Source organism: Sarcophilus harrisii, chromosome 1, assembly GCF_902635505.1.
Source record: "Sarcophilus harrisii chromosome 1, mSarHar1.11, whole genome shotgun sequence".
In the NCBI taxonomy this organism is placed as follows: domain Eukaryota; kingdom Metazoa; phylum Chordata; class Mammalia; order Dasyuromorphia; family Dasyuridae; genus Sarcophilus; species Sarcophilus harrisii.
In genome coordinates, this window is record NC_045426.1 from 92,334,876 (window position 1) to 92,361,818 (window position 26,943).

The following is a 26,943-nucleotide window of genomic DNA, read 5'->3' on the forward strand; positions in this document are numbered from 1 at the left end:
CAGATATAATAGTACTTGCCTTAAAAGATACAACCACCACCATTAATATTTCTATAGTACTTAAAGTTTACAAAGAAGTACATTGCCTCTCTGAATCCTCCCAAGAGCCTTGTTGGCTAGATACTGGATATCCTTATCTTGTAGATATGGAAACTGAGTTTCAGAGAACTGACATCAGTCATACAGATAATAAGTAACAGGCTTGAGATTGAAATTCAGGTCTTTCTTTCACTGACTATAATCCCAACACTCTTTCTAATAGACAGTTGGTAAATATGTCATTCTTAATTCAGTCTAGCAAATATTTAGTAAGTGCTTATTATGTGCAAGACATTATGCTGAATGTTGAGGACACAGAAATTGAACTGACATTTCCCTGTCCTCAAGCAGCTCACCTTCTAGTAGGGAGGGCTTAAGTGAGATACAATATGATGCAGATAGATATAATACAGATAGATATATGTACAGAATACAGATACAATAAATACAATAAAATACAATAAAAAATAATACAAAAAAATACAATAAAAATACAATAAAAATGTTTTTAGGAATATTTGGGAGGTGGAAAGAATAGTCTTGTCAGTAATACATCCTTAATAATATTTATATCAGTGATGAGATATCCTTAATAATGATGGAGGGGGCAGTAAAGACCTGGATTCCATTCCTATAACTTTTTACATATTAGCTAACCATGGACAAATCATTTAATTAATCAGTGCTCTTTAAAGCTCTAAAAGGACTACTAGGTAGCACAAGGGATCAATAGAGAATTGAGCTTGGACTATCAAACTGAAGGTCTACAGAGCCATTGTGCTGACTTCATTATTGTATGCCTGGAAATACCTGTGTATACTAACACCATGCCAGGAAACTGAATCACTTCCATTTGAATTGTCTTAGGAAGATTGTGAAGATCACCTTCAGGATAAGATACCAGAACTGAGGCCTTTTTCAAATTAAACTTCCAAGCATTCCAACTCTACTGCAGACAGTGAAACTAGTGTACATTTTCCAAAAAGATTATTTTATGGAGAACTCACACATGGCAAGTTTCACAAGGTGGCAGGAAAAGCAATACAAGGACACTCTCAAGATCTCTTTTAATAACTCTAGAATTGATTGCATAACATTAAAAACACTAGCACAGGACCAACCAGCATGGCGTGCTCTCATTGGAGAAGATGCTATGTCTCTGGGCAAAGCAGAATTGAATTACCTCAGAAGAAACACGAGATGCACAAAGTTAGAGAGTCCACCCCAAATGTTTATAGGGACTATTTGTGTCCCACCTGTGGAAGAGCATTCCAAGCTTGTATTGATCTGATCAATCATAGTCAGACATCCTGTAACTCCACTCTAACATAGTGATGCCATTTTAGTCCTCGTCGAGAATGAAGGACAATAGCTAAATAGTAAGATTTATCTTTCTGAGTGCAAATCTGGCTTCCGACACTTCCTAGCTATGTAATTCTGAGCAAATCATTTAATCCTATTTGCCTCAGTTTCCTCATCTGTAAAATGGGCTGAAGAAGGAACCGGTAATCACTTCAGTATCTCTGCCAAGGAAACCACTAAGTGGGGTATTAGAAAGTCAGAAATGACTGAAGAGACTTAACAACCAAAAAACTCTAGGGGAAAGATGAGTTGCTAACCTAAATCCAGCAGAAGGATTTTCTATACTAATGAAATTACAGTCTGCACATATCCTCCTTTCCCTGAAAAAGTTCTTAATAACAATTAGCATAACAAATATGTTTAGGAAGGAGGGCAAATATCATCCTTCTTTTATCATCACATATAACTCCTGTAAATGTCAGTGACGTTGTGTCATGGTATATAGGATAATGTCTCATCTTTTGAAGATGCAGTGTAGAATTAGGACACATCCTCATCACCTGTGGCATTTTCCCACTTTCCCACGCCCCCTGCTGGTAAAAGCCAGCCTTATAAGCAGCTTTCACTTTCACCTCACCAAAGTTCAGTGGAGAAGGACGGCTGGTTTCCTGGGAGCATTGAAGGCTCAGCTGTTAGCCAGTCCTGGGTCCAGCGCCTCTGAGCTCTACAGCCTCATGAAAGATGTTCCGCAGAAAATGTAAGTACTTAGCATTTCAAGAAAATCCTTCTTCTGACGAGTAGGCCACTGACAAGTTCAAAGACTCCCTCCCTCCCCTCAAACCTCCCAGGTTGCTAATCAGGGAGACATGGAAATGAGGGAGACATTTTACAGAAAAAGGTCAAGTACTTTTTATTTTTTTCCTCCTCCAAAGTTCATTCGAAGATTTTTTTTTCTCTTCTACGTATTTTTATTTGTTTTGGGTGATTAATTGGGGGAACTTTGTTCCTTCCCCATCCTTTGGTGTTGTGATTTTCTTCCCAGATCTATTTCTTTGACATTTGTAGGGATTTCACTAGACAAATCTCCCATTGTGTTGGGAAAGTGAAAGAATTCTATGATTTGTTCTTCAAGTTAACCAGCTGTGACAAGAGGGACTTCTTTTTCTTCATTCTTCCTCATGCTTTAAGGTGGTCCCATAATTCTAGTTTTTAGGATTGAGTGAAAAAATCAAGTCCACCCTTACCGTATCTATACTACCTATGATTTTATAAACCAAGAGCAAAAGTTCACACCTGAGTTTATGATTAAACTTGCCAACCTTGGAGCATTTTTCTCTGGAATTACAAGAGAGGGGAAACACTGAAAGGAAAGAGAAAAAAGGAGATTGAAGCTCAGGGATATTAAGTATGAGGCTGCATGGTAAAAAGGAAAGAATACTGTATTTGGTGTCAGAGGATTAGCGTTCCAATTTTGCCTCTAAAATATACTAGTGGTGTGATTTTAGGCAAATCACTCAAACTTCCCTTGGCCAATGGGTCAGCGTCTCCTGATAAAGAAAAAAGACTCACTAAGTCCCATTTTAGAAATGGCAATTGGTTCATTCATACACAAAAATAAACTGTAATCATAGGCAGAATAATTTATTTTTCAGGAATTTAGTATAATGACTGGTGTTTTTATATCAAGAAATCAATAAGTATTTATTATGCACCCACTATGTTCCAGACACTAAACACAAGTAAAGAGAATTAAATAACTCCCTTTTGTAAGGAACCCACATTCTTTTTTTAATAATAGCTTTTTATTTTGAAAATTAAAAGCTATGGTTAAATATTAAAATTGTACATGTTTATTATATATTATAATTATTACATATTTGTTATATATTATATAACATTAAAATATTAGATAAAATAAATATATTTTCAAAATATATGCAAAGGTAATTTTCAACATTTACCCTTGCAAAACCCCGTGTTCCAAATTTTTCTCCCTCCCTTGCCCCATCTCCTCCTCTAGACAACAAGTAATCCAATATATGTTAAACATGTGCAATTTTTCTATACATATCTCCACATTTATCATGCTGTACAAGAAACATCAAATCAAAATGGGAAAAAAATGAGAAAGGAAAAAAAATCAAACATACAACAACAAAAAAGGTGAAAATACTATGATATGATCTACATTCAGTCTCCATAGTTCTCTTTCTAGATGCAGATGGCTCTATTGGAATAGCCCTGGATCCTCTCATTGGGTTTTTGGTTTTTGGTGTTTTTTTTTAATCCCCTCATTGTTGAAAAGAGTCTCTTCCATTAGAATTGATCATGGTATAATCTTCTTGTTGCTGCGTACAACGTTCTCTTGGTTCTATTCACTTCACTTAGCATTAGTTCTTGTAAGTCTTTCCAGGCCTTTCTGAAATCATCTTCCTGATTGTTTCTTATAGAACAATAATATTCCATAACATATATATATACCATAATTCATTCAGCCATTTCCCCAGTTGATGGGCATTCACTAGTTTCCAGGTCCTTGCCACTACAAAAAGGATTGCTACAAACATTTTTGCACATGTGTGTTCTTTTCCTTGTTTTTTATGATCTCTTTGGGATACAGACCCAGTAGGCTGGATGCATAGTGGGCATAGAAGAACCCATGTTCTAATGGGGGAAATAGAAATTATATATGAAAAACACACAAAGTTCTTTTATTCTTAAAAATAAAGCTGTAAATCTAGGCATTCTGATTTATTTCTCAAGGATTTAATGTAATGAGGTGTTTTTATTATCAAGCAATCAATCAACATTTATTAAGCACTCACTATGTCCCAAGCACCAGCTTGGGGATACAAGTACAGAGAATTAAATAATCCCAATATACAAGGAGTCCACAATGGAAGAGAGAGCAAGTGCATGTAGAAGTATATACAGCATCAATATAAAGTGAAAAAAATACATACATATATATATATTTATACATACACACACGCAGCAGTTAAATCCATAAGGAGGTTACTAGCAATTGGATGATCAAAGATCATCAATCAGTACTTTAGAGTCCAGGAAGCCCTTTATTAGGTCTATTAGCCTTACATATAATTCTGTGAGATAGGTTATAAAGGTATTATCACCTCATTTTGCAGATAGGAAACTGAGGCCCAGAGAAAACAAAAGGCTTGCTCCTGGTGATAAATCTAGTAAAGGTCAGAAGCAAGATTTGAATAAAGGTCTTCCTGGCCAGGACTAGTATTCTATTCCCTACACCACACTAACTCAATGTAAAAAAGAAAAAAATCAGAATTTCTGTAACTGAAAATTCTGTCTTCCAGAGTCCTACCTTAAAATTAAACAAAATCTAAAATCTTTGCCAAAATGTACCTGAATAGCTCAAAAGATCCAGAAAAAGCAACTTTCATTCTCTTAGAAGAGGAGATATTGGGGTGCTAGATAAATTTGAATCTTTCCTTCTCTTAATCTTTCTTTCTCTCCCATACAACCCCTTTCCTTCTAGGAGTAAAGTTAGATTTAAATCTCTGCCCCAAGTGAAAACTTGTAAATGAGTTGCCTATCAGTAATTAGCTGTAGAAAGTCCTTTCTTAAATTGTTTGGGGCCAAACCCCACAATAATCCCTTTGATCCAAATTCTATTCTGACCTTGAGGCTTCCATCTCTGAGCTTTGATTAGTATTCAGACTGATCTCTCCTGGAATGGAATGAAAATGGTGATTTTTTTGTCTCTACTCTCTCCTCCCTCAATATTATCTCCATGTTTCAGAGGTAAGAGACTGAAGCTGAGAGAAGGAAAATGACTTACTCACAATCATTCATGTAATTAGTAATTAAAGCAATACTAGAATTTAGGGTAAGGATTTACCAGTCTGGAGACCCTGAGGCACTTACTTTGCATTCATAGTGATTAATGAAGATTTTTCCCAATGTCTTATACAAATATGGAGCAGATGAACAGGTGCTCTTCCATTGATGCACCAAAAAGGTGCAAGTGGACCACTGTAGTCCACTAAGCACTAGCCTGAACTCATCTTGCATCTATTCTCCAAGTTGTTCTGTCCTTTCCAACTCTTCACAATCCCATTTGGGATTTTCTTGGCAGAGATACTGAAATGGTTTACCATTCCTTCTCTAGTTCATTGTACAATTAAAAAAATGGAGGTAAACAGGATTAAGTGACTTGCTCAACTATTAAACTGGGCAAACTATTAAGTACCCAAGGTCACATTAGAACTCAGGTCCTCCTAAATTCAGATCTGGCATTCTTTCTATCCACTGTGCCACTTAGCTACCTCCAGGCACTTCAAGGACACTAGTCAAAATGACAGAAGGCAAGATCCCAGAAACCAAAGATTGTGAAAAAGGTACTTCTCTCTGGTTTCTGCATCTTAGCAAGTCATCTTCTGTCGTACCTTATTTTCCTCTTTTGTTAAATAGGAATAATAACCACTGATTTGGCCCATTACCAGAGTAATTATGAGTATCCAATGAAAAAAAATTAATATGATATGATTATAGGAACATTAAAGGGTTATTTCCCTTCCAGGCTTTATCTGACGAATGAATGAATTTATATAATGAAAAGATAAATGTACCTGAAATCAACAGACCTAGGTTAAAACTTTGGCTCTTCCACTTAAAATCTGTTTGACTTTGACCTCTTCGGGCCTCAGATTCCCAAATGAAGAACAAAAGCATCAGACTAGATCAGAGATGTCAGACACAGCCTATGGGTCACATGTATTCTATAACATTCTCAAGTACAGTTTTGAATCAGATTAAATATTTAATCAGTTAAAATCAGTTAAACAATTTAATAAAATAATAAAAATACAATAAAAGATGGATAATATTAATATGTAATTTTCTAAATCAATACATGACCACTGAGATTCTTATATACAATTTAGTGGCCCTTGTCTTCACTTGAGTTGGACACAATTGGTCTACATGACCTCAAAAGGTCAGTTTCCTTCTAAATATAGGATAAGCTCATGGGCTACCTTGAGCTATCCCCATGGTCAGGCTATTTTGTTCCATATGGAACTTTTCCTGACATAGATAGCTTTGTGGCTCCTGTCATGAAAAAGGATTTTTTTTTAAATATTTGATTTAATTGCTTCCTTCAGTTTAGAAAATATGAACTCTTAACTCTAGCCTTCCTTAGCATGTCATGCTTCTCTCTCATTTCTAACCTATGTAAGAAATCAATGAGAATAAGATTCTACTTCTACCCTTATCATCAATTGGTCATATAAGCACAAATTAAATATGACTGTCTTCTGTTTTAGAGCTCAAAATGAAGTCACAGAAGTTGTTGTTAATTATTAGAATTAATAGCAAACTTTGTTTTTGAAAAACAAGGAATTTCTTTTAACAACTAGCACCTCAGAGAATGTCAGGGTTGGAAAGGACCTCAGAGACCACCTTGCCCAACCTCTTTCATTTTTCATTTTCTGACGCCCAGACACTTGCTGACACTCATCCAGCAAAGTAAGGACATTTGGGAATAGTTCCCAGTTCTTTTGATTCCATGTTGTCTTTCCTCTTACACATACTGAAATTATTTCCATCTTCCTAGGTGTGGGAGGAAAATGATAGGTGGGAGGAACATAAACAGGAGTATGCTGGAATCAGCTCAAAAGATTCTCAGATTAAGTTTTATAAAGGAACATTTACACCCCAGAAATTGGCAAGGGCTACAAAATAGTGTTTAATATGTTGTTTTATTGATTAATCAGATTTTTACAAGATGAGGTGAAAATGTTATTAATGTAGATTAAATATAAAAACATTTTGTGCATTTTTGAGTGCCAATTTTTAACTATTTATCAGCACACCCCTGAATATAGGACAGATAATATATTTTTAAAGTGTTAGTTTTGGCATCAGTGGAGTAGGTTTCAGATCCTTTTTATACTGTATGATCTTAGAAAAGTAATTTAATCTCTCTGGGCCTCAGTTTCCTGCCATGTAAAATGAGGTGATTGGACTATATCAGGCATTCTTAACCTGTTTTGTGACATGGACCTCTTTAAGCAGTCTGATATGCCAATGAATTCCTCAGAATAATATTTTTAATATATAAAACTTTTTAAAAGGCAGGGAGCTGATAGATGCCATAGTAAACAGAGCACTGGGACTTGATTCAAGAAGACTGATCTTCTTGAGTTTAAGTCCAGTTTCAGATACTTATTAGCTGTGTGATCCTAGGCAAGTCATTTAACTCTGTTTCTTTATCAATGAAATGAGCTGGAGAAGGAGATGCATAAGCAGTGTAGTACCTTGGCTAAGAAAACTTCAAATGCAGTCACAACTGAACAACAACAACAAAAAAATTAAACAGAATCATAAAGCAAAGCAAAGGTTAATGAAAATAAAGATGTCATTTTTTTCCCTATCCAACTTCATAGTTACCCTGAAATTTAACTATAGACTTGGAGAGCCTATGGACTCTCAGTTGAGTTTAAGAGCCTTTACACTGAATGATCTCTATATTGTCTATATCATCCCTGTCCAGCTCCATATTTCTGGTCCTCTGATTCCTGAGGGCACATTAGAAGGTTCAGCCTAGATTTACAATTCAAGTCAAACTCAGTTTTTGAGATTTCTACATTTGACGAGAGAGTTCAGTGGGGTTAGCTTCCCTTTATCCCAGGCATAATCACAGATGATGCGTGATTTTTTTTTTTCTGTCTCAGCTGTCTTTGGATTTCTTAGAAGCACTGCCTCCTCATCCTAAAGTCAGTGGGAGATTTTCTGGTGAATGACTTGGTCTTTTTTGCTATTATGGCAGTAAATGAGAAAAAGCTCCTCAGGAGGTGGAATGAGTCCATTGTGAGCTATTAGAGTGAGTATCTGCCCTTGGCTGACCTCAAGGAGCATCCCAAGGACATGCAGATTTGGTACCTGCTCCTTTTAAGACCATGCCCTCTCTCCTTGTGATTCTATTCCATTTTGTGTTACATTTTGGCCTAGAATTAGGAGACCAGGAACTTAGATCTAGAACTGAAAGATATCTCAGAGGCTGTCTAGTCAATCCCTTCACTTTGCAGATGAGGAGGCTGAGAACCTTGCAAAAGGTCACAGAGAAGGGAAGCCTTGCTTCCACACTTGATTTCTGAGCCATTGTTCTTTCTACTATTTTCTAGTGCTTGCTCTGCTACATGACAATGGCAAATCCATTCCTTCTCTTGGTCTCTTGGAGGTTTTCCCCCTTTGTACAATAGGAGGGCTGAACTAGATGGTCACTAAGGCTTCCCTTACACTTCCAAAAACCAACATTTCTCTACTATGACTCCAGACCCTGTTCCCACCTCTGTTCTACACATCAGCATGTGGGTGGGAAGTAAGCCATGTCATCTGGCTGTTTGACCCAACATGGCATAATTTGGTGAGAATACTGGTGCCTCCATCTACCCAGACCTGAACTGGTATGGCAAAGTAAGGTGAGGAAGGCTTGTTCCCTGAAGTCTTTTCTGAACCATTTAGCAATTCAGTAATGACTACTAAGGTTGCCCTCAGCTTTATTTATAAGTACTTGGTATGCTTATTGGGCCATCCTCTGCTTCTATTGATATGGTGGAAAGAACATTGGAGCCAGAGAACCTAGGTTTGGGTTCCAACTTTTATTTCTACTTTTATGATCTTGAACAAAGTACTTTCTCCCAATGGGCCTCCATTTTCTCATCTGTAAAATGAAGAAGTTAGACTAGAAGGTCTCTACAATTCTTACCAACTTTAAATCCTATGATTTTTCCACTTGCTTGTCATTCTCTTTGGAGTCAAGTCATGTGATTTGGGGGCAAAGAGTTCTGGGCAGAGAACCAGAAGTCTTTGTTATTGTTTTTTCCTTTAAATTTATTTTATTTTCAATTCAGGAAACAAAACAAGCATTTCCACAACACAGATCAATAAAAAAGATGATTGCATACGAAACTGCAAATCTATCATGTACAACTTGCTATTCCTTCCAAATAGACAAGATTATCATGTAAATTTTTCTTTTCCTTTTTTCCTTTCCCTGTCTTCTACTCTAGAGATAACTGCCATTACACACACACATATATCTATGTCTATATATTAAATTATTCTATAACACCTTCTATTTTTCAATTCTTTTCTGGATGCATATAACATCTCTATGTCTTTTATTTTTAATTTGTGTATTCGTAATGGTCAAAATGACTCAGTCGCTTAATCATTTCCCAAACAATTTTGCTATTAATGTATGCAGTGTCCTTTTAGTTCTGCTCATTTTGTTCTTCATTTCATGCAAGTCTTTCCATGCCTTTTTAAGATCAATGAGTTCATCATTTCTTATAGTATAGTAGTAGTCGATCACAGACATATATTACAACTTGTTCTTGGGTTCTAATAAGTGGTCATGTCCCTGATCTTGAGCAAATACCTTCACTTTTCTGGGCCTTGTTTTCTTTATGAACATCAGATGATTTTTCAAGTTTTTCTAGTGCTAAATTTCTGTGACTCTAAAATTATATTCTCAAGAGACATAGGAACCTTTTGACATTGGGATGATGTAGAAGATCTAGCTCAGAGCTGGAAGTCTGGTAACTCAGGTTCTAATCTTGGCTCTGCCCTGAAAACCTGTATGACTTTGAACAAATCCTTGGACCTCAGTTTCCTCCTTTATACAAAGACAGGACTGGACTAGATCATCTCTAAAGTCCCTCACTTCTCTAAAGTCTGTGGTTCAGACAATTCTCAGATGAAGAAATTGAAACTATTTCTAGTCATATGAAAAGATGCTCCAAGTCATTATTAATCAGAGAAATGCAAATTAAGACAACTCTAAGATACCACTACACACCTGTCAGATTGGCTAAGATGACAGGAAAAAATAATGATGATTGTTGGAGGGGATGCGGGAAAACTGGGACATTGATGCATTGTTGGTGGAGTTGTGAACGAATCCAACCATTTTGGAGAGTAGTTTGGAACTATGCTCAAAAAGTTATCAAACTGTGCATACCCTTTGATCCAGCAGTGTTACTACTGGGATTATATCCCAAAGAGATTATAAAGAAGGGAAAGGGACCTGTATGTGCACGAATGTTTGTGGCAGCCCTTTTTGTAGTGGCTAGAAACTGGAAACTGAATGGATGTCCATCAGTTGGAGAATGGCTGAATAAATTGTGGTATATGAAAATTATGGAATATTACTGTTCTGTAAGAAATGACCAACAGGATGATTTCAGAAAGGCCTGGGGAGACTTACATGAACTGATGCTGAGTGAAATGAGCAGGACCAGGAGATCATTATATACTTCAACAACAATACTATATGATGACCAGTTCTGATGGACCTGGCCATCCTCAGCAACGAGATCAACCAAATCATTTCTGATGGAGTAGTAATGAACTGAACCAACTATGCCCAGAGAAAGAACTTTGGGAGATAACTAAAAACCATTACATTGAATTCCCAATCCCTATATTTATGCCCACCTGCATTTTTGATTTCCTTCACAAGCTAATTGTACAATATTTCAGAGTCTGATTCTTTTTATACAGCAAAATAACGTTTTGGTCATGTATACTTATTATGTATCTAATTTATATTTTAATGTATTTAACATCTACTGGTCATCCTGCCATCTGGGGGAGTGGGTGAGGGGTAAGAGGTGAAAAATTGGAACAAGAGGTTTGGCAAAAGTTAACGCTGTAAAAATTGTTATTTAACCTGTAAATAAAAGGCTATTAAATTAAAAAAAAACAAAAACATGTCTGTGGTTCTCTGGAGCCTCTTGAATATGGCTGATTTTGTGAGGGTTTTGGAATAGCATTTGTTCTCGCATTATTTTTTAGTTAGCTATTTATGGAAGAGAGTTATTGCTTCCTTTCATTTTTACAATTTTAATCTTTTGTTATTTGGTGTTTCCTCTAACACTTCTTTCTTATGAACATGTCACACTGAGTGGGTGTGTTCAGAGTATTCATGGCTCATGGCCAAGGTTAGGGTTTGGCATCTCCTGGGTGTGGCTGCATATAGGCTGGTCTGGAAGAACTGACTCATGTATAATCTTTTACTCCTTTTGCCCTATTTAGCTTTCCTGTTTTTGAGCTACCCAAGTAGCCACATGCACCCTGGACATCCTTATTCAGAAGAGCTTTTCTCTTCTTCTGAAGGTGAGACCTCTGGGTCCCAGATGGAGTACTAGAACTGGGATCAGAACTGAGTGGTCCCTGCTTAGCAAACCTGCTAATTCTAAAACCGGAAGGGTTGCTAGAGTTCCAATCCTCTGCCTGACATAGGACTCTAAGCCTCAGAATTCTTGATTTAAAAAAAAAAAAGACTTTTTGGATAGTAGAAAGATCATTGGACCTGCGTTCAAATCCCAACTCCAATACATCCATCTATGTGACCTTTGGCACACTTGGCCACTGTAGTGCTCAGTTTTCTTCTTTGTAACATTGAGGGTTGGACTTGATGTTTTGACATTCTTGTTCTCTAAACAAGAAAGGGAATCTTACCACCTTGCAGACTGGACAGCTCCAGTTATTAGGCTAGATTTCCTTATATTAGGGACTGAAATCTAAACTAAGGTGCTAATAAATAGGTCATGGTCTGATTTCCCTCCTAGGGACGAGAGATGGTACAGTGGAGTGCGTTAGAATCTACTTGCTTTGGCAAGCTGATAATGCCCATTTAGGAGCTGTGGTTTTACTGGGCAAAGAGAGAGAATGGGGTGGAGAGGAAGCTAGAGGTGTAGTAATTTGGGGAAGACTGTAGAAGGGGAGAGGAGAGCCAACCTAGCAAAACGGAGAAAGGCTGGAAAAGGAGGGTTCCAACAGGCTGACAATGCTTGTCTGGGAAGGGTTGGAAGTTGAAGTACCCAAGTTGGGGGGAGGGAGAGTTAGGGATTGGATGGAGAAGAAGGTCGAGCTGAAGGTCCGAGGGAACAGGGGTAGCAGAGGGCAGGGCAGGGTCCCGGGAAGAGGGAGAAGAGGTGGAGGGCAAGATTCCTGGAAGGGACTGTTGACCGCCGTAATCCGAGGCCAGCTGGGGCTGTAGCAGGGGAGGAGGAGGCGGGGCCGGGGGTGGGGATCGCGCTGCTTCAGCCCGGCCCCGCCCTACCCGTACTGGGAAGCCCGGGCCCGGACACAGACAGGAAAGTCTGCAGGGCTGGCCCTGTCCGGCTCCTGAGCCGCTGGTGCTGCGGTCACCGTCACCATGTCAGGTCAGTGCAGCTTTCTCGGACTGTGCGACCCCGCTGGAGGTTTGCTCTCCGGACCAGTCCGGGGAGCACAGGCAGGAGCTGGGCCCCGGCTAGGGGGTCCCAGGCCCGCCTGGCAGAACCCCCAAGGCCTGGGGATCGGAACCGGGAGAAAGGAGAGGGAAGGGGCCGTAGCCCGAGTATCCCGCAGCGGTGCGCACGCTTGGCTGTGCGTGCGGGGTTTGTTTGTCTGTGTCCGCCGAGGGCCCGCGGAGAAGGAGGGTTGGCCGTGGCGGTAGGGAGTAGGGAGCGGAGAGCTCCACTTCTGGGAGGGGAGGGGGCAATCAGTGGGGCGAGACTGCGAGCACAGCCTTCTCCTTTCCTATCTCCTCACAGTCCCCGGGACGTAGACTGTATGTTGTGTCTAGGTGCGGGCGTCGCCCATCCCGACTCCTCAGTGACTTGAAAGATGTTTTCAGTGGCCGGGGCCGGCGTGAGCTTTCATTTTGGTCACTCGGGCTGGGACTGGGCATAGAGCCCAAGTGCATCGTTGGTACTGGCTTCGGGTTTTCTTGAGAATCCCTCTGCCAGCAGGAACAGACAGCTGCATCCGGAAAAAGAGAACTGGGTCTGACTCACTGCGGGCGTCAGGGTATTCCCTTTGCTATTACTTAAAGTAAACATTTGTGAAAATCGATGACTCTCAGTTGTCAAACAAGTGACTTCCAACTTCCTGAGGATAGGCGTCCAGTCGAGTGAACAGTAGAACTTCTCTCTCTCACCTAGAGGGAATAAACAGCCTTACTCTCTCTGGCCCCAATGTGGATGCTTAGAAACTGGATAACTCTGGCCCTAAGCATTAGAAAACTGACTTTTCCATTCTTCTGGGGGAAAACTTGTTGACTGAAAAGTTTTGGCAAAGTTATTAGAGTATAATAAGTGTAAGCTGGTATAGAGTGTATGTGCAAATGTGTTTTATCTATTGAGCTTATAAATAGAGCTCAAAGGTTTACAGGCTATTTTACATACATAATACATAAAATTTGGGGGGGGGGGTTGTTTTGTTTTGTTTAAATCTGTGTCTGGTGTTTGTGTACCATGGATCCCTTTGAAAATTTGATGAAGTCTCTGGACTACTGAAAATAATGTTTTTTTTTTTATTTTTATTTTAAGTTTTCAATAGTATTTTGTTTTCCAAATACATGTAAATATCGATAGTTTTCAACATTCATTTTTGTAAGATTTTTGTGTTCCAAATTTTTTTTCTTTCCTCACTTACCTTCCTCCTCCTCATGACAACAAGTAATAAGAAACAGATTAAATATGTGCAAGAGAATAATGTTTTAAGAGCATAAATTGAATATATAGAATTGCAAAGGAAATCAATTATAGTTATAATAGTAAAAATAAAGATTTCTTTTCCTATCCAAGTTCATGGACCCACTGAAATCTATTCATGGACTCCAATCTCTAAGAGACCCTAGAGATCACTTGGTTAGATGCTAACAGTTTACAGATAAAGAAATTGAAGCCCAGAATCTTGCCCAAAGTTACATAGAATTGAGATTTGAACACAGGTACTCTAATTCCAAATCCAGTGTTATGTCATGGGATCACCTGTGGCATTACCCTTCTCCCAATCACCCTGAATTGAAATCTTTAGGTGGCTTATTTCCCTTTCTCTTGGCCCTTCTGCCCAACTCAATTGATTAGAGGTGGGACAATGTAAGTATTACTATTCTCATCTTAGTAAGGAACAGACAGCCACAAAAAAATGAAATGACTTGCTGAAAACCATAAGGTCATTAAATCAAAGAGCTGAGATTCAAACCTAAGTTTGAATTTGGTTTTTAAAACCATTACTCTTTCCCCAGCCCCAATCTAGACTATTTTTTAGGTATAGCCTCTGGAGTCAAAATAAAACTTTAGTATAAATAATGCAATAGTACCAAAACAGGCCCAAAACCTTTTGCTTTGAATGGTGACATTCAACTAATAAGAATGTTGGCCGGAGCAATTTTTATACTGCTTGCAGTTGGGACTAGGATTTCCCCTTGAAGGGAACCATCTTTTGAAATTGCAAGGACTTCATCCTTCTCCAAAAGACAGATCTCTATTCATTTTTACTCATGCTAACCCACCATAGTTTCTGCCTTCTTTTCTCTCTCTTGCTTTGGTGGGGTTGAAATGCAAAGAAAAAAAAAAAAGTGGATAAGAAACACTTGCTCAGGCTCAAGCCTGATGATTATAGCTTGCAGTATTCACATGCTGTGGGTAGTGTTGAAACTCCACCTCCCCACCCCCACCCCTCAATGTTACTGACAAGGGGAATCAGATTACAAAGATGGAGAAAACCAGGTGACTTCCAAGCTCTGATATTCCAGTTGTCAAAACATGTTTAAGGCAGCATGCATCAAATACCCAAGAGTGCTGTTGAATTTAGATATGAGTGAGTTGGTACATGCTAAGTCCAACCCAGCTATTATATTATTGTCTTTACTGTTAGGTGTCTCAAAGAGAGACTTTCACTGCAAGGCTTCTGTTGACCAGTGGTTACATCTAAGAGTTATTTAAGTTCATAAACCTGTTCATGAACTTGAGCCTAGCAAAGGAAATGCTTTCACGTAATAGTAATATTAATAATAATAACTCACATTTGCAATTTGTTCACCCCAGCCTTATCAGGGTAGGTGAGACAAGCATAATATTACTAAATTTTTCAGATTAAACTGAGGCTCTGAAGGGTTAATTGATTTATTCAAGGTGACACATTACAAGTAGAATTTGAACTCAGCTTTTCCAATTCAAAGAAAGCACTTCTCATTTTACCAGGTAAAGAAAGTTAAACAATCTATGTTCCATTAGCTGGTGTGTGTGTGTGTGTGTGTGTGTGTGTGTGTGTGTGTGTGTGTTTTAATAGAACCTTTCGACCATTGGTGCATGGGTTCATTTCTTAAATTTTTCTTAAGTATTATAGATGTAAAGATAGATTGGATTGTCTTTCCTGCTGAGGCATCAGGTTTAGGATTCTTATAACCAAAGCTTGATTGGCTGCCTCAAGAAATCCTTGAGAAAGCTTATTCACCCATAGGGAAGAAGGCTAGCTAGATCCTCAGTTGGTATCTTCATATTAATGAAATTCAAGGAAAAAAATACTTTAATGGATGCATATTATGTTAGCAATATATCAAATTTCTTCCTGACTTCACCCTCCCAAGATCAAGCATATTGGGTCTGTTTGTTCCTCAACTTGTTCTTTCCCCTCCCATTTTTTTTCCCAAATCAAAATCACATTCTACTTTTGAAGGTATGGTAATATATTAGCAAGAGCTAGCAAGAACTAGGTCCAAGTCACTAACTCACTCTAAAACCTTGATCAAGACCCCTCAATGGACTGGCTTCTTATGAACCCCAAAATACTGTCAGGACTTTTTCAGCTCTGATGTTAACTATTGTTAAGTATCAACCATGTGTATAGCTTTGTCACAGTAATACAAAGATGAAAAGTCATACAGAATTTCAACATGTAGATGAAAATTATGATACAAAGTAATAAAAAATAATGATGTATTATTTATTTGTAGTTTTAAGGTTTGCAAAGGACTTAACAAATATTATCTCGTATTCTCACAACCACCTTGGGAAGTAGGTGCTATTATTATATCTATTTTACAGATGAGAAAGATGAGGCAGATAGATTTCAAAATCACACAGTGACTAAGTATTTAGGATTGAATTTGAATTCAGGTCTTTCTAACTTCCAGTACTCTAGCTATTTTACCACCTAGTTCTGATAAGACTGGAAATAAGAAGGAGAGATGTGGTTTAGATAATAGTATGGATAGGGGAATTCCAAATTGATTGAATAGCCAGGTACATTGGTGTAGTGGGTACTGTAATGGCAAGCTGGTTACTTAGGCACCATGGTTGGTTGTTATTTGTCCTTCGTTCTAGAAGAGGATCAGGCTATCAGGGAGAATGATACCATGACATCTAAATGAATTGGATTTAAGGAAGAGATGACTGGGAAAGGTCACCTGCCTTACTTTTTCCTTCAGAGCCATCAGAGTCCAATGGCCAGATATAGATCAGGACGATTGGAGATGGCCCTGGGTGAAATGGGAGACCTTGGCCTTTTAAAGTTAACTAGCACTGGGAATACAAATAGAAGCAAAAAAAAAAAAAGCCTGTCCCCAGGGAGTTTACATTCTAATTAGGAAACATAATGCATAAATTGGAACTGGGGGGGAGGGGGTTATATTAAGGTATAGTATTGAAGTACAAAAAAGCAGAAACAAAACCAGGGGGTTAATAAATGTTGGCAGGTCTAAGCTCCTTCCTAAAATGAAGGAACTGGGATGGGACCAGCTTGGTATAGGAATATTCTGAGTGAGAAGGTCTCTAGAGAGGATGAAAATTCAGACTTTTCCCATGATATGGAGGGCCAAACAAATTTTATATGGATTTTCCAGAATGATCGGGGGCTACCAACACCCTTAACCTCCTCTCCCCCACAATATGAAAGGGACAAGTTTATAGCATCTTTTTTGCACCACCACATTATAGCAGTCCAGTCTGACCATAACCCAGGATGTTTAGAGAAGAATAGGGTGAAATGATTCCATCTACCTAGCTAGAAGGGCAGACCTCCAACAAGCTCAGCAAAGCTGGCCATTTAGAATCAGTATGAATGAAAAATGTTGAATCATTGAATAGCTGGTCTGTTTTTACATAGGATTTTGCTTTTCCTCATGTCCTACTTGTTCATTCAGAAAGCAGACATCATATACTGAGGTCTCACATTTCTCATGTTATAGCATTGGCTGTATACATTTGGCCCATTGACAAGCCAGAGCAGGGAGGCCAGAAGGTGACTAAAGACTATTCCTCACCTGTTGAAGGAAGTGGAGATGTTCAACCTAGAGTAAAAACAAGACCTGGAGCATCTCAAGCACTGTCTTCAAGTATATGATAATCTACTATATGAAACACATTTTAGCTTGTTTCATTGGGCAACAGGGGCTAAAACTAGGAGCAATAGGCAGAGCTACAGGGAAACAGATTCAGGCTCAAGATCATATAGCTTTTAGTATATAGCAAATGATTAATAAATGCATTTTCATTCATTTAAGAACAAAACATTTGGGGGTAAGGGATAGATTCTGGATCTGTGCTTTCATTGATATAGGGAACTCCCAAGAGGGAGTTTGTCATTGTCCTTTGTCATTGCAGTTTAGCATCTTCTCTGCAAATTATAGATTTAGAGTTGCCTAAAGGCAACTTGCCTAAAGACACACATACCTCCTGTGTGTCAAGCTAAACTGGAACCCAGATCTTGGTTTCAAGGCTAGGTTTCCTTCCACTATATTATTTGTTATTCAATCACATCCACTTCTCTGTGACCCCATTTGGGGTTTTCTTGGCAAAAATACTGGAGCAGTTTGCTGTTTCCTTCTAGGCCTAATTTTACAGATGAGGAAACTGAGACAAACGGGGTTAAGTGGCCTAACCTACTAAGGTAATAAATGTCTGAGGTCAATTTGAACTCAGATTTTCTTGATTCCACATTTGATACTCTATAGCACCACCCACTATACCAAGCTGCCTCTCAAAACATTTAGATCTGTCTAAAAGTAGATGAGACCACTTGATAAGACTGAGTTCTCTATTCCTAGGGACATATAAACAGAACCTGGGCAGTCACTTGTCAGTGATATTTTAGGAAGTTTTGTGCTCAATTAGGGGATGTTCTATATGAATATCTGGACTACCAGCTCTGATATTCTAGGATTCTATATCCCAGGTCTCTGAGACTAGACTTCAGCTTGGGATAGCCTAAGAATGATGAAGATGCTTTAGTGTTGCTGTTTTTCCATTTGAATAAGATTGTCCTCAAAATCAGCATTTTAGCGTGTGGCCCAATGCCCTTCCCTATTCTATTCTCTATTACTGTTGTCCTCTCTTCCACACAGTGCCTACCATATGCAGGGCCTCTCCTCTCCTCCAGCCCTCACAACAAAACCTATAATCTAGGCTCTGGTTTGTGGGTCCCTGCATTGGAACCTAGAGGAAATTTTGAATGGTGTCATTACCTCAAACCAAATGCATTTACTGGAATGTCACAGAATATCCTTGCTCTGAGTTTATACCTGATTATTTCAGTCTCATAAAATGTCTGAGCTGGAAAGAAACTTAAAGGGCATATAGACCTACCCAGTCATTTCACTATTAATACTAATTTTAGAATTTGCATATCTTAGTGGGTAGAGTGCCAGCTTCCAACTTAGGAAGTTTAGATTCAAGTACCATTTCTGACATTGAGTGGTCATATGATCCCTGGAAAATCCTTTAAACCTTTGGGGCCCAGGCAGCTCCTTGAGATCATAAGTTGCAAAACAAAGATCTACATTGATAGAGGGTATTTCCTCAATAAAGTCCCACCTATGATTAAAAAATAACTAGCTTAATAATTTATTTTTGTCCCTTTTCAAAATTTTAATTGTTCTTACAATTAACAAAGATGCATTTTCTATCTCAACACAAAAACAAACTCTTGTAAAAAATTTAAGCCATTAGTCATGGCTCAAATACACACACACACACACACACACACACACACACACACACATACACACCATGTGTGATTCTGCACATTTCTCTGTCAGGAACTGGGTAAAAAGCTTCATCATCAGCCCTCTGCCATTTCCAGTGGTCATTGTGTTAACCAAAATCTCAGGTCTTTCAGAATTGCTAGTCTTTAAAAGTATGCAATATATATTGTTCTTCTGATCACTAAAATTCATACAAATTTTTTCCAGTTTTCTTTTTTTCCACCCTTTCTTTTATTATAACATTTCACTCTATTAATATACCAGAACTTATTCAATTATTCCCCAATTGATAGGATCTCATAACTCATATGATCATTATCAACACTATTAATATTATTCTTATAGATATTATTAATATGATTGTATTAATTCTCCATATGGATGCTAGTGATATTAATTATTAACATTAACATCATAATTATTAAGAGCTGGCCTTTATATAGTGCATTAAAGTTTGCTAGCACTTTGCATGTTTAGTCTCATTTGACCCTTACAACAACCTGGTGAGTTCAGTAGTGCATTACTATTTTACAGGTGAAGATACTAGACCTTAGAAGATGTAAAATAACTTGCTCAAAACCATACAGTGATAGAACTGGGATTAGAACTCAGTTTTCCACTTGGCAAGATTTCCTGTGGCATCTCAAATAACAAAAGTTACTAAAATGACTGAAGCAGCATATTTAGGGATAAAGAATACAGCAGAAGTTTTTAGTTTCAGGTATTATGCTACAGGAACTGGTGATACAAATAAAGTGAAACATTACTGCTCTCAAGAAGCTTACATTCTATTGAAGGATGTTTACAGATAAGAAAATATAGAATAGATACCAAAAAAAAACAAAAAAACAAAATAATTTTTAAGTGAGGAGAGGAAACAACCACCAATTGGGGGAAATTAGGGGAAGGTCTCTTGAAGGAGATGACACTTGACCTTAGCCTTGGAAGGGTTCTAAAAGGTAGGAGTGAGAAAGAGCTTTCCAAGGATGAGAGCCCAGCCTTGAATGAGAGCCTAAAATATTGGAGTTGTAAGTGTCAAACTTTCAACAAATCTCTAGGCTGCAACACTCCCAAGTGAGAGTGGCAGAAACCAGATGAAAATATAACTGGGAAATGTTTAATAAAATAAATAAAAATACAGTATAACACAGGTAATGTTAGTTTGTGTTTTTCTAAATCACTATATGGCCTGCAAGGATCTGTTTTTATTTGAGTTTGATACTACTGTTGTATAGGAGGAAAAGCACATAGGTCAGTTTGACTGGAACATAGTTTGTGAGGGAAATAACATGTAATTTGCCTGGAAATACAGTTGGGGGATGGCTAATAAAGGTCTTTAAATCCCAAAGAGAGGAATTTATATCTTTGCCCTAGAAAGAGCTTCTTGACCAGAGGGATGACATGGTGTGACCTGTGGAATATCAATTTGATGGCAGTGTTGGATTGGAGAAGAAAGAAACCAAAGAGCTGTGGAAAATAAAGGTTATGGTGATCAAAAAGTACTTATTAAGCTAAGTACCCACAGGGCACTGGGCTGAAACAGCTCTTCCCTTCAAGGAGTTTATATTCTATTGGGGAAAACAACATGTACACATATAAACAAATACAAAGTATAGAAAAGTAAATACAAAGTAACTGGGGGGCACAAGTATTTGAGTAACATTTGTTTAAATGTTCTAGTCTTCCCTTCTAGTCTTTCCTCCCTGGTAGATTTTTAGAAGTAGTAGATTAACATGAAGAAATAGCCTCTTTTGAGCATTGTTTCCTCTGCATACTCACACCGGACAAATCTCTGTAGAATTTGAGGCTAAACCGAAGAGAATCAGTTCTCTTAATTTCTCCTTGAAGCTTCTAATAAGATTCAGAACAGAATACTTTAGGAGCAAAAACAAAAAACAAAAACAAACAAAAAATCCCCCATGAATCTGGATCATTCGTTCATATATCATATGACTCCCCCCCCCCAAGGAATAAAAACAGACAACAAAGCTGGATTTCGGGGTAACTGGGGGATGTGGGGGCCTCTTTCAGGAGAACTAATCACTGAAAAATGAGCAGGCCAGTTAGGCAGTGTAAATCCTCTTTCAGAGAGAAGAGAGCTCATGTGGCTGAACTGATTCAGAATTCTCCATAGAATAATCTTAAACGGTCAGAAGATAGAGAATTGCTTCCATTGGTAAACTGGTGCTCCTGTCCTTGGAGGATGAAATCAAATAATAGGCTTGATTCTGGGTAGAGGAACTTTAGGATTAGGCTTGACAAATCCTGAATGATACCTAGCTATTTCATTGTGGCAGGCAACAGGATTCAGAGGGAAAGGACACTAACTTTGGAATCAGAAGCCTGGAGTTCACATTCTTACTCCCCGTGTGTGATTTTGGCCAAGACACTTAACCTCCCTCAGCCTCAGTTTCCCCATCTATAAAATGTGGGGCTGGACCAGATAGTATTTTGGGTCCCTTCCAACTTTAGGTCTGTAATCTTATGACTTGCTTCTCTCCCCCCCCCCCCCCAGGCAACTAGAGTTAAGTGACTTGCCCAGGGTCACACAGCTAGGAAGTGTTAAGTGTCTGACACCAAATTTGAACTCAGGTCCTTCCAACTTCAGGGCTGGTGCTCTATCCACTGAACCAACTAGCTGCCCCATAACTTGCTTTTTAAAGAAAAAGTGTATTCTTACATGAAATTACCTCTTATACTTATCATATTTTCTATTAATTCATGTTCATGTTTTTATGACTATGGTTTCTTGAAAGGAAACTAGAGCCCCAGATAGGAAAGTAAAGGGCAGGCAAGAGTGGGCGTCCATCTGAGGCTCAACAATATGCCACACCTATTACACACATACACAAACATGCATACACACACAGTTTTGTGCCCTGCAAACACTTGACTAGAGAGACCACTAGGTTTCCTGTTGCTCCAGATTCCTTCTGGCCCATATATCCTTCTGAGTGACCCTAAGTGTCTCTTTCTAGAACTCAGAACTTAATGTATTTTGGGAAGGTATTGCCTGTTGTTTGTTTCTAATTTGCCTTTTGTTTTTCATTTCTTGAAAGCTAAAGCATTCATTGGACACTTCAGATCTTGAGCTCCTGTTTGCAAACTGCCCCATAGTTCATTGGTTCAACCATTTTTCTCCATTTATTTGGCATGGCATAAATGTATCAAATCTAAAGAAGTTGCTGCTGGATGCTGCTATATATCCACCACTCTTATTTCTTTTATATCTAAAACTATTCCTGTTGCTGCTTCTGCTGCATTTAATAATCTTCATCAAAAACCACAGCTTTTTGATATGTTAATATATATATGTAATATATATATAACAATATAAGTTAAACATGTGCAATTCTTTTAAACATATTTCCATATTTATCATGCCAGATAAGAAAAATCAGATCAAAAGGGGGAAAATGAGAAAGAAAAAAACAAGCAAACAACAATAAAAATGTATTGATCTACATTCAGTCCTCATAGTCCTCTCTACATAAGAAAGCTCTCTCCATCCTAATTGAAGTATTTTTGATGTACAGAACAAAACAGAAGGAAACACAAACTAGCATGACAATTCTGAAAGTAACATGTTGAATTTATTGTGTACTTAAAGGAAAAAGCAAGTTGAAGTTAATAGAGATTTATAGCTTCAAAAATTTGCTTTTTCTGTTTTCTGTTGTATATGAAAATGGTCACTTTATTTGTTTTTAAAATTCATATTTTAAAAAAGAAGAAAAATTAAAAAGAAAGAAAAGAAAAACTTTCTCAATTCTGGTTGCTAGCCAGAGTTATGGAAATGTTGAGATGTGTTAGGGTGTGGTTCTTTTATTCCAAAACCACACTAGTTGTGTATAGCAGGTATCAGTAGAGCACGAAACTCTCAGAGCTTGGCAGAAAATCTGGTCCATATGCCTGTTGACTTAATCTGAATTCTTATGCCTTCCCACAATCTTTCTGGGAGGGAGGTTGTATATTTAATTGTTTCCATTAGCCAGTTGCTTCTCCCAAGAGAAAAAATTATTAATAAAGTACGCAGAAAATGAGATAATCAGAAACTTGGTGGTATTGAGTGGCATAGCACTTAATGAAGTCAATAAGACAGTTAGGCTTGATGATTCCAAGGATCATGGGATTTAGAATACATAGAGACTTTAAAGGTTACCTAGTCCCATTCCTCTCATTTCACAGATGAAGAAACTGTGTCTCAAAGAAGTTTTTTTTTAAAAATGTACCCACAGGCATATGTGAAACAATAAGAGCTGGGATTTGAACCATCTTTCAACTTCAAATCCATTGTTCTTTTCACAGATAAGATGATGTGATTAGGTTCACATAGGTCTGTTAGCTTTGCTCTATTTTATGGACAGAGGCATGTCTTTAGCTCTACCCAGCAGCTCCCAGATGTGTGTATCTGTTTCCAGTCATAACTAGGCAAAAAAGTGTGGGAAAGCAGGTGTAACATATCCTTCCTTCAAGTGATACAATTCAGAGTGCCGGTTATTTTTGGAAGTGGGTCCATAGTCTATAAAGAGTATAGCAGCTACTATCAGAGAATCATGGAACTTTATTTTTGGAAAGGATTGTAGAGAGCATATAATCCAGTGCCTTTATTGAGGTTCCTAAAGATAAAAGAGTGGCAGAGCTGGAATTGGAACTCTGGTCGTCTTCTTCCAGTTCATTATGCTATCCACCATACCTTAGTTTTTCTCAATTCAGGGTACATAGATGGTTGTATTAAAACCATATGGCAATTTCATCCCATCCCCTTTATGAATCATACTGGCTGCTGACCACCAAGCACTTGACTGGAAACATCTTTTCTTGTATCCCCATATTTCTAGACAATGATTTTTCTAAGATAATAAAGTTATTATAGACAAAACAAACAAACAACCATATGGCAGTCTGACTCAGAGTCAATGAATAAATATGCAGAGAGGGACATCTTTGGGCATGGCCAATTTGGAGATATGAGTTGAGATGAGCATAGCTCAACTATGCATGTTTGTTACAAATACTTTTGTTTCTTTTTTCCCCTTTCAATGGTGGTAGATGAGAGGGAGAGAAAATAAATATTTATTAATTGGGAAATTTTTTAATTTAAAAAGTCATATAGTAGAATACAAAGGAAAATGAATATTATTCCTCTGATTTATAACTTCCCTAGAGAGTATAGCTGAACCTGTTGAAACAGTGTTGTTTAGAGATCAATTAAAAGAATTTAGAATGTTTAGGTATACAGAGAAGACTTTTAGAGCATGTGACAGTTCCCTTCTAGAATTTTAGGAACTGTCTTTTAAAGAAGAATCAGACCCTGCCCCAGAGTCCAGAACAAGGAGAACCAGGCAGAAGTTGTAGAGATGAAGATTTTAGCTCAACATAAGAATTTCCTCATTATTAGCGCTGCCCAAAAGTAGCATGGAGGATTTCAGATTTGAGTGGTTAAACTCCTAGGTATGGTGGTTTGGTTTGAAGGGTAGAATAGCAGCAATGGTAGGCAAAAAGTAAAATATATAAGATGGTAGCATGCTGGAAGGGAAGAACAGGAAATTAGTCAGAGAGGCAAGTTTGAATTTTAGTCCTCAAAGCAAAACTTGCTGAGTCCTTTCCTTAGTCCTTCCCTCATCCACTTCTTCTCCCTTACTCCTGAGGGACCATGCCCCTCTCCTTACCACTTTGATGGGCTCTTAACATGGTAGTATTCATACTTTTAGGATAATACCAAAAGCATTAGCTCTCCTTTATTCTGAAAATATAGTTAATAGGCAAAATATAAGAACTAGAGAGCACTTTAGAGATCATCTAGTCATTCTTACTCACTGACTAACAAGTACAGATCAGGCCATCAAGTCTTTTTGACTCTAAACAATTCCAAATAGTCTATTCACTATTCATCACTGCCTCAATAGAGTATAATATCATTGTGTGTGTGTGTGTGTGTGTGTGTGTGTGTGTGTGTGTTCTCTCAATTAGATTATAAGTTCTTTAAGGTCAGAGACATGGAAGTCAAATCTTCTAGAATGCTGATTAACAAGATCAAAGGATATGAGTGGACAATTTTTGGATCAAGAAATTAAAGCCATCTATAATCATATGAAAAAATACTCTAAATTGTTACAGGAGCAACCTGCTAGTGGCTGCTAGATGTTATGGGAGCCATCTGCCAGTGGCTGCTGGGGATCCAACTCAGACCAGCAGAATGGATCCCTTCATCTGAGAGGATGATAATGATATAAGGAGACTGAGAGGCACTTGCATTCTCTGGCCTCTCTCCTCTTCCCTCTTACCTCCAATTTATTTCATTCCCAATCCACAAACAATATCTGTGTCAGTAAAGGATGATTTGCAATTCCTTCAGGGGTGTTATGATTCATAGTTGTGGGGGATTTTGGAGAACTGACCTGCCCCTTCACACACTAAATCACTATTGAATAGAAAAATGCAAATTAAAACAATTCTGAAGTATCATCTCATACTTCTCAGGTTGGTTGAGATAACAAAAAAAAATTTAATAATCAATGTTGGAGGGGATATGAGAAAACTGGGACACTAATACATTGTTGATGGAGTTGTGAACTGATTCAACTATTCTAGAATTATGCCCAAAGGACTATAAAACTGTGAATACACTTTGATCCAGCAGTATAACCACTGAGTCTGTATCCCAAGAAAATCATAAAGGAAGAAAAAGGACCCACACGTGCAAAAATATTTGTACATAGCTTTTTTGTGGTGGCAAAGAATTGGAAAATAAATAGATGCCCATCAACTGGGACATGACTGAATAAGTTATAGTATATGAAAGTAATGGAATATTATTATTCTATAAAAATAATGAACAAGCTAGAAAGGTTTTTATGAATTGTTGTTGAGCAAAACAAGGAGTACCAGAAATACATTGTACACAGTAAGAGCAAGATTGTGTGAGGATTAATTATGAAAGATTTAGGTCTTCTTAGAGTTTTAGTAATACAAGACAATCCCAATTGAATAGAAAATGTCATCTGCCTCCAGAATTATGGAGACTGAATGAAAATCAACATATGCTGTATTCACTTTTCTTTTTCTTTTTCTTCTGGTTTTTTCTCTCATAGTTTTTCTCTTTTGTTCTGATTTTTCTCTTCCAACATAATTCATAAATATGTATTCAAAAAAATTAATGTACATGTATAAGTAAAAGGAAAACAATAAAAACTGAAAAAAAGAATAATATCTAGAAGGTTGTTATGAGTAATGTTTTATAAAGAATTGGCATTCCTTATTTTTTTTAAGAGAAACTTACAATGCAGGGACATCTCCAGTCTGTTCTATATCTGGCCACTGGATCCAAATGGCTCCAGAGGAGAAAGTGAGGCTGGTGACCTTACACAGTCTTCTCTCACTTCAATCTAATTCACTTGCATGTCATGGCATCACCTCCCAAAGAGGACATCATATTCTCTTTGAGAACAAAGGATAAGCAACAATAACAGTAATCTAAGACGGGGAATTTGAGACCTAAAAATGAACCATAGAATTATGGACTTATAGTCATAAGTGACCATAAAAGTCATCAAATCTAACACCCTCATTTTAATGAGGAAGCTGGATGGTTCAGTGGAGAAAGCACTAAGACCTGGAGTCAGGAAGATCAAAGTTCAAATTTGATCTCAGACATACTTACTAATTAACTATGTCATTGTGGGCAATTAACTTAATCTCTGGGTGCTCTACTTTTCCTCATCTGTAAAATAGGAATAATAATAACATCACCTATCTCCTAGAGTTGTTGTGAGAATTAAAATAAGATCACATTTGTAAAGCAT

General features: G+C 37.8%; 1 protein-coding gene across 8 annotated transcripts in view; it reads left to right on the forward strand.

Moving 5' to 3' along the window:
• Window positions 1-1,975: 1,975 nt before the first annotated feature.
• The window catches only part of CARD19 (caspase recruitment domain family member 19), a 50,514-nt gene continuing 25,546 nt past the window's right edge, over window positions 1,976-26,943 (forward strand). For 4 of the 8 annotated variants that reach the window (XM_012543394.3, XM_012543398.3, XM_012543397.3 and 1 more), the window contains exon 1: window positions 11,424-11,502. In XM_012543394.3, the coding sequence (XP_012398848.1) occupies window positions 11,454-11,502 (49 nt within the window). In that variant the 5' untranslated portion in view covers window positions 11,424-11,453. Of the gene's footprint in view, window positions 2,099-11,423; window positions 11,503-12,430; window positions 12,555-26,943 lie in introns of those variants that run through there. The other 4 variants (XM_012543396.3, XM_012543399.3, XM_012543395.3 and 1 more) reach the window with 3 other exon arrangements.